At 34.9% G+C, this 9,022-nt stretch overlaps 1 protein-coding gene across 2 annotated transcripts; it reads left to right on the forward strand.

Moving 5' to 3' along the window:
- The first annotated feature begins 3,056 nt into the window (after positions 1 to 3,056).
- LOC115984537 (transcription factor RF2b-like) lies at positions 3,057 to 7,937 on the forward strand. Of its 2 annotated transcripts, XR_004090543.1 has the most exons (5): positions 3,057 to 3,887; positions 6,118 to 6,250; positions 6,928 to 7,012; positions 7,177 to 7,639; positions 7,729 to 7,937. XR_004090543.1 is itself a non-coding variant. In XM_031107579.1 (4 exons), exons 1-4 carry the CDS (start codon positions 3,277 to 3,279, stop codon positions 7,539 to 7,541), a joined length of 1,194 nt encoding a protein of 397 aa, XP_030963439.1. In that variant the 5' UTR covers positions 3,057 to 3,276; the 3' UTR covers positions 7,542 to 7,937. The 2 variants fall into 2 exon arrangements, 1 of the variants encoding a protein (XP_030963439.1); XM_031107579.1 differs by having other exon boundaries at positions 7,177 to 7,937.
- The last annotated feature ends 1,085 nt before the right edge of the window (positions 7,938 to 9,022 follow it).

Raw genomic sequence — 9,022 nt, forward strand, 5'->3', positions numbered from 1 at the left:
TGACCCCTCAATCAATATTTTTGACTTCATTCCTGTCATCAGATACGCTTAATACGGGTCATCATCCTTAAGAAGTGGGAACTGAGAATAGTATGAGTATATTAGGAATGAGACACTTGAAGAACCGAGAATAGTAGGAATGAGACATAGCACATTCCCACGTTGGATGTGCATTACTAACCAGCAGCTCAGCTGGTTCAGACTCTTGACTGTGGCCATAGTGAGTGGATTTTGAAGTTAACAAGGCAATTAGGTTCCAAATTTATAATCACTTCCACACATTTATATTGAACGCTCAATGGGGTTGGAGGGGTGGGCATCTGCTACAATGAAGTTGTCAATTGTCAAGTCTAATATGCAATGTCAAATCCAATAGTGTTGTCAAAATCGGTACTAAGACACATTTATGCATTAATATGTTTGGACCCTTGTCTGGTGCACCCATTACCAACCCACCAGTCAATGTTTACGGTGAACAAATATGTCAAATTTACATTTTTAAATTATAAAATTACCCACATTAATCAATTTAAAAATGTACAAATTTACAAAGTTATTATCGTAAAATATACATAGTTTACTACATGTAGTTTTATATATCATTATTTTAATTATTTTTTCTCTCACATTTTGTTTCGTCAAAATTTTTTTTTCTCTCTCTTTATGAAAATAATAATAAACGAAGAATAAAAAATAATTATTTAAATAAAATAGAATGTAGAATGGATAATCTAATGAGTGTTTTTGAAAAGTAATTATGTAAAATTGAAAAAATAGGTTCTTATATTAAAATAGACATAAATTTATGCATGAACCAATGTGAATGCTCTAAAAGAATGAATCGATATGAATGCTCGAAAAGATTTCATAAATTGAATAAAGAAATTTCCTAATATATATTGTGAGGCCAAAGAATTTGTAGTCCCGGCCCACTTTACATTAGGGCCCAAGACCTAAGCCGAGGAGACCTATTGTCGAGGACGCATAATGAAAGCCCCAAAAAGGTCCAAGGATGTGGCCGAGAACGATCTCACGCTCAGCATCCCATAGGACACCTAAAGAAAAAGGACGAGCTCAGTACAGGGGCAGGATAAGTGAAAAAGCTGCCAATGTTGTGATAAAGAACTCTGCATCTGGCAGGTCCATGCTCTTAACCATGCTATTCAGCCTTTACGTCTATTTCCCAACCACTCTAAGTATGGACTGATAGGACAAGTCTCCATTCCAGAAAGTGAAACTTACACGTGGACATCAAAAGGAAAGTAACTGCTAGTATAAAAGGGAAGAAGAACCAAAAAGGGGGGGGGGGGGGGGGAACACTAAGCTCCTCGGACATGGTTCAGAGGACAAAAACCCCATAGGTTGCATCGAAGGAAGGTTTCGTCAGTCACACCAGGTCCACCCTCATATGGACTTCCATAAAAACCACGACTAGGCCGCTGTCCAGTGACCAAGGTCATGCCTTTCAAACCCACACTCTACAAATTATATTGTTCGGGCCCTTTACGTACGGGCCCTTTACATACGAGCTCAATATCATTCTTGGGTCGTTAATAATCGTGTCCTTATATATATATATATATATAAACCATGAAAGTAATTGGGATCTTTAAGCCCTCTTTGTCGTGCACAAAAGTAGCTTTTATACGTTGTAGTGTGATTCTATTCTAGTGAAAGTGTAAATTGCAACATAATCATTTTGAGAACCTGTAAAGTTCATTACAGAATTTGACAACTACGTTTATTTAATATTGGGATTCCTTAAAATAAACATCAACACGCATGATTCAACTGTTGTCCCCTTCAACTGGATTGGCTCTCTAAAAGGACCACTGGCTAGTACCTTAGTGGTATTCTAAACAGTGAAAAATCGTGCAGATAGTGCTACCACATTCAAATCAACTTCTTTATCAAACTAATTAAATTAGGACTATTTGAAATCAGCCTAAATCACTTTACATTCTATAATGTCATCACATGTTACTGAAGAATATATACTCAATTCACAAGCCGGGATGTGATGCACAAAAAAGAATTAAAAATAGTAGTCCTGAAACTTTGTAAATAGTTTTTTCAATATTTTAGTGACAAAAATAGGGATGAAAAAAGAACTTTTTTCAATAGTTTAGAGATAATTTTTTTTTTTTTTTTTTTAGTTTAAGGACAAAAATTAAACATTTTTAATAATTTAGAAATGAAAGACAAACTTTTCAATAGTTTAGGGATGAAAAATGAACTTCTTAAAATTTAGGGATGAAAATAAACTTTTTGTAAAGTTTAGAACCAAAATAGTATTTTATCCTATTATTCACTATTTGACCCATAGGCTTTTTTTGTTGTGTGCATAATTTTAGATTACAAAAACTTGAAATTTAAACATTTAATTGATGACATAACTATTAATATTTAATTTTAAATTTTTTTTTGCAAGTATGATGAATATAAGATGAAAATGTTATCTAATGGTGGATTTATCAAGATTAATATCCAATAATAAAATATTGAGTGAAATTGTAGACATTGTCTATAATAAAGTTTATAGTCAAATTTTATCTTTTAAAAAAAAGGTCAAAGAAATAAAACGCGTAGCAGATAAAAAAGGAGAAGCACATCTCTTAAATTTCTAAATATTCTAAGTGAAGTGCATCTCATAAAATTCTAAATATTCTAGAAGATAGAATAACAAAATGCATGATATGACTAATACAAGGCGAAGACAATTCAAGTTGGAATTTCCCTTTCTAGGAGTTACTATTTTTTATTAGTGATTAGTGATATGCAAGTCCCTTGCTCACAAAATAGTCAAAAAAATAAAGAGCCAAAGAGTCGGTGGATTTTCATTTTGACAAAGAATCAGCGAGAAAAACTACGTCGTTTATCTTTTTACATATTAATTTTAGTTTTGCTGCTCCACAAAAGAAGGAAACTTAATTAGTAATAATAATTAGAAATAAAATAAAATAATAAAAGAAGGGGGAAACGATTTTAAAATAGGATAAAAAGAATTGAAGGGAGAGTCAAATAACATTTTTATTTTTTTTGATGATCAGGACCTTTTCTCTCTTCTCTCCTCTCTTCTCTCTTCGTTGAAACGAGAGGAGAGAAGAAAAGAAAAGGAAAGGAAAGGAAAGAAAGACAATGCTTGTTGTCTCAGACAAACTACACATGTTTTAGACAACAACAATAAACACACAAACACAGACACAGAGAGAAAGAAGAAGAACACAACCAAAGAAAAAATCGAAAACACAAAGACAACAAAGAAAAACATCATCGATGTCCACGCAAATGCAAGATCCACCACCTTCAAACCCTAATTCCCACAACAATCATCATCAACTCAATTCGAACAATGCGTCTCACTCTCATCCGCCACAGCCTCCCAAGAAATCTCAGCCATTACCAGCAATCACGAACACCACGACGTCGTTTATGAAAGGTGGGGGACACCACAGGAGGGCTCACTCCGAGGTCAGCTTCCGGCTGTCCGATGATATGATGATGGATCTATCGCCGTCTGATGCTTTTAACGGCGGAGGTGGCAGCGGCGGCGGCGGCGGCGGCGGGGGTGGTGGGTCATCCACTGCTAGTTTGGACGAGATCGGATCGGAGGATGACCTTTTCTCTACCTACATTGATGTTGATAAACTCGGTGGCGCGGATCAGAGTGGCGTTGAAGGAAACGGTAATGGAAATGGAGAGAAGAGTGGTGGTGATGGTGGCGGCGGCGGCGGCAGAGGTAGGCACAGGCATAGCAGTTCCGTTGATGGGTCCTCCACTACGACGTCGTCTACAGGTGTGTTTGGCGAGATTATGGATGCCAAGAAAGCCATGCCTCCTGATAAGCTTGCTGAGCTTTGGAGCATTGATCCTAAGCGTGCCAAAAGGTCTTGCTTTCTGTTTTTTGGTTTTTGGTTTTTTTTTTTTGGGTATGAAACGTGGTGCAATTTTAAGATCTCTGCATTTCTATGATTGCGTTTGTTAAGTCAGATCTCTCTCTTTCTAAGCTACAGTTAAATGTCGTTGCAACAGATATTTGCTTTTGATTTTATGCTCAAACACCAGGGTTTTTTTTTTTTGCTTGTTGCTTTCCAAACCTTAATATTTACGAACACACTTAATGTTTTTAAAATAAATTATGTTTCGTAGATCCATTGGTTTGTAATTTTAACTCTTGGGTTTGAAGGTTCTCACATTTTGGATATGATCATTTGAAATTTACTTCATAAATTTTTTTTCCTCTGCTGGTAATTTTATAATTTACATCTGATTCTCTTGCTGCTTGGTCGATGTTTTCTTCTCTGTTTTAAAGTGTCTCTTTTATAAAATCTGTCTGCTATTTGATATGGTGATTAATTCATCAAATTGTGTTTGCGAACTGTCTTTCTTAAGATTAGCCATTTTTTCTAATTAAAAAAAAAAAGTGACATTAACTGGTACATTACTACAGGGGATAGTGATTGACATGAATGATAGAGGTTTTACAGGTGGTAAGTATGGAGTTTACTCTTATTTTCTGAAGTGTTTAGATTTCTCCATTAGACTCCACTTTCTGTAACACATAGATGTCCTAGTTTTTGATAATTCTATAGTTGGGGGGAGAGAGGATTTTTGGCCTAGACACCTCAGTTGAAAACATCAGGAGGTGCCAGTTGAGTTACAAGGCTTTTGGCCACATAGATGTTCTAGTTTACTTATACCAAAAGAGGGGAGGGGGTGGGGGGAGATTTTCTAGTTGGTTGGTCAAGGTTCTAGCACAGGCTTCTTTTTAGAGGTTGTCAAAAAAAATTTGCTTTTGGGAAGTTTAGTGCATTAGTGTTGTGTTTTGAATATGAATGTAGCTTCTTGTGTGTATATGCAAACTTGTGCAAATTAAGAATATGGAAACACATTCAAATTGGCTTGTATCATCTGGATTCTAGTTGTCTTACTGTTGTATCTTTTCTATGTTGTGTGCATATGTGGGGAAGGAATGGGAAATTACAGTTTACCAACTTGTGGTTTTGATTGAGTTTGAATTACTAACCTATAATTTAAAAGTTGCACTCACTTGTCACAAAAAAAGAAATAGATAAATAAAAGTTGCGCTTATCCACCTTAGGTATAATTATATTTATTTTTGGTTCATGAGTTAAATGTATTCAATTATAATGAGGTTGCTATAGTGTTTGCTAGGCTTTCTTTTTGAGGCACATGATGTACACACACAACAACAATAGTGTTGGCCATATGTTTTCTTTTCCGCCAATCTGTCCTATCAAAAATCATATTTTGTCTCCTTCCTAGTTGGCATGTCCTCTTTACTTCTACGAATGTTATGTTAGGTCTTACTCTTATTCTAACCTTTTTTGTTCCTTTGTCATGAATCAACTCTTTTTCCATCACTGGTCCATTAATTGCTCTCCTTTACACATGAACAAACCATCTCAAGCGATTTTCTCTCGTCTTTTCATCAATGTGGCTCCTTCATATTTAAGCAAATTTCTGTATTCCAAATCCTATCTTTACTTGTTTCCACTCATTCATCTTAACATTCTCATTTCACTTACACTCATTTCATGAACATGTTGCTTCTTAATAAGCCAACATTCAATACCATGGAGCACAAATGGTCTTATAACATTCTTGTAAAATTTTCTGTTAAACCTAAAAGGTATTCTATGATTACACAATACTTTTAATGTGTTTTTCCACTTTTTCCACTCTATTATTTTCTTATGATTTATCTCTTCTTCTTTCTCTTCATCCTTATGAGCTATTAATCTAGGATATAAAAAGCACTTGCTATTTGGTATCTCTTGACCATCAAGTCTTATAATGTCTTCATCTTTGTTTCTACTCTCTATTTAGAATTCACGTGATGTGCACATGAGAACTTTAATGATCTGAGTCTGAAAACATTATTAAAGGTGTATAAAGTGCATATTTTTAAACCTCAAGTTGAAAAATCAAACTTGACCTGAACTGTGGATTGTGTAATTGAAACACTCCCCTCCTAAACAAAGTACACATACACATACTAGGATACATATGTCTATACTTGTTACATTCATTTTATTTTATCTATATTCGAGGCATTTTAGGAGCTTGTGCTGACGATTGAGTTGTTATATATAGGATATTGGCAAATCGCCAGTCTGCTGCCCGCTCGAAAGAGAGGAAGGCACGCTATATACAAGAACTTGAGCGTAAGGTTCAGACTCTTCAGACAGAAGCTACCACTCTTTCTGCCCAACTTACGCTATTCCAGGTTAGTCTTGGCAGTTTCTAGTTCAAAGGACACTTCCTCCCGCAAGAATCGGTAGAGAGTGAGGTTGTATGTTCAAAACACATTGGGTTGATGTATAAACCAATTTTTAGTGGTCATGTGTGGTATAACAGAACCTGATTGGTTTCATTGCCTGACATGCATATTTTTGCATGTTAAAAAGGGGTTGTAGCTAGTGTAAAAAAACTTCCACTTTTACTTGGAAAAAAAAAAAGTATGCACGCTTACCCAAGAGAAAGGTCTGTTTCTGCTGCTGCATAATGATTAGTTATGTTTTTCATGTTTGCTTTGAATCTACCTAAATGTCCTCACTTGAAACATGTTTGAAAGTAAGATAGGCAGCATGCTTCCTTCAGGTGACATCACTAATAACTTATCGGATGAAACTTTTTGATGTATTCTTATTGTATTTACTTCCTTCCTAAAAAAAGATTCTTTGATTACTCCAGAAATTGTCAGTTTTTAGCCAAAGGAAAAAAATGTTGGTCTTTCCTTACATTATTTCATTTATTAATTTTCCACTGCTATTTCTACATAATGTTATACCTTTAGTTGTTTCTTTCAGAGTTCTTTTTCTAATTTACAGACACAAGCACATGCATACTTAGTGTTGCCTAGGCAAGGATTATTACTTATTCACTACTTTTCTTCTTATATAGAGAGACACAACTGGTTTGAGTACTGAAAACACAGAGCTTAAGCTTCGATTACAAGCCATGGAGCAACAAGCTCAGTTGCGTGACGGTAAGTGTGGTACCTGCTTGTTTTTTGCATTTTGATCCTAGAGAAAATGTGTAATACTTTCTTTTAGATATCATCATTAAATGTGTTTATTCCAGAGCCTATTTCTTCTCTTTTGTCTTTTTTGGTTCTAAGAATTTTGTATGAATTTGTCGGTGACATCATAGCTCTGAATGAAGCACTGAAGAAGGAAGTTGAGAGGCTCAAGATGGCAACTGGAGAAATGATGAGCCCTTCTGAGTCATTTAGCATGGGAATGCACCAGATGCAATTTGCACCATCAACATTTTTCCCACATCTGCAACAACAGGGACCTGCTGGCCACCAGAACATGCAGTTGCCATTCAGTCATTCCCAATCTAGCATGTCAACTCACCAAATGCATCAATCAAATTCTCATGCACTCTCAGAAATGATGCAGAACGACCATCTTCGCCGATTGCAGGGGCTTGATATTAGTAGCCAAGGATCATCTCTTGTGAAGTCTGAAGGCCCTACACTTTCTGCAAGTGAAAGTAGCTCCACATTTTGACACAAATCGGCTGCTAAACTGCTGACCCGCTGACTTGTTTATGGCACTCTCTTCTGGTAGATTGTTTATAGACTTTGACATCTAGTCATTTAGAGAAGGTACTCTATTTATTCTATTATTTATTTCATTTGTGTCAAGGATTTATATGATACTTAATTGTTTATTCTTCGGGTTGTTCCTCAAAAAGGGGTATCACCCTCAGGTTCGTTGCAATGTTCATCAGTCATTTATACACTCTGGGATTTGTTTTGCTGGGGTACTAGAACATATGGGAATGAAAGGTCATTGCCATTGGTGGATGGGATGTTACCATGATGGTATCTTTCTCCTTTGTATCTTGTTTAAATTGGTATATGTAAACTTTGTGATTAATCGTTTTTTTTTTTCACCCTTCCATGCATTGTCTCCAACAATTGGCTCTTTCTCAATTTATACTCTGTTTTTCCCCTGCTTTCTCTAGTAATGCTTTCAATTAATATTTTTATGAAGTCATGGTGCGTGGTTCTTTTTCCAAATAGATATTTATAAATTCGATCTTCTACGGGCTGTTAGTCGATTTTTCGTGGGTGCCAAGACTATATTTGGACCTAGACTTTGATAACTTAGTAATAATTGCATTTTTTTGTGGTGTCTCATGCCTGCGGTTCAAACCTCACATCTCCCCATATCCCCCACTATCTACCTATCAAAAAAAATTTATGTTTGGAGCACCTTGCACACTGTGCCAGGGATCTAAGTTTCTCTTTGTATCGACTCTTTAAATCCGACATTTATTCTCACATTCGTTTTAATCTTAGTGAGCATATCTTCCTTGCAATTAAGGGAACAATTAACAAACAAAATCCTCTATCACATTGAGTTTCTCACTTTATAGTTTATACCCTACTAACTGTAGTATGTCATGTATTTTATTTTTTACCTCTTAAATTTTGGTTATTAAACTTATTTTATAAGAAATAATGCGTGTGGCAGGCTGTTTTTAGTAAAACATAGAATGGAACACCTATGTTGAACAAGCCCGCTTTACTATCATTTATTCGTTATCTCTTATTTGTCGGAGGAGATAATATAATTCATAGAGACAATTGTCTTTTCTTTTCTTTTTCTTTTTTTTCCTTTTTTTTTTTTTTTTTTTGGGTTGGGTTGAGAAAAAGGATTATTTGTAGCTCTAGCATTTTCCTCATTTAAAGGCCATTAAAAAATTTATAAATCTAAAATTTAAAACAAAATATACAAGTTCAAAAAAATTAGCGCAATAACAAAAATTACTAATAGTAAAATTAAAAATAATTAAGCATAATTAATCAATTTTACTCAAAAAAAAAAAAAAAAAAAAAAAACAGCCCTTTAAAATTTTTAAACAAATAATTGTGTCTTTACCTAGCAAAAAAAGCATGCATCAAAAAAAAAAAAAAAAAAAAAAACCTCAGCAACTAAGAAGCAGCAAAACCAACGGTTAGAGTCGGCCCCTAAACTTCAAG

This window comes from Quercus lobata, chromosome 1 (genome assembly GCF_001633185.2).
Source record: "Quercus lobata isolate SW786 chromosome 1, ValleyOak3.0 Primary Assembly, whole genome shotgun sequence".
NCBI lineage: Eukaryota > Viridiplantae > Streptophyta > Magnoliopsida > Fagales > Fagaceae > Quercus > Quercus lobata.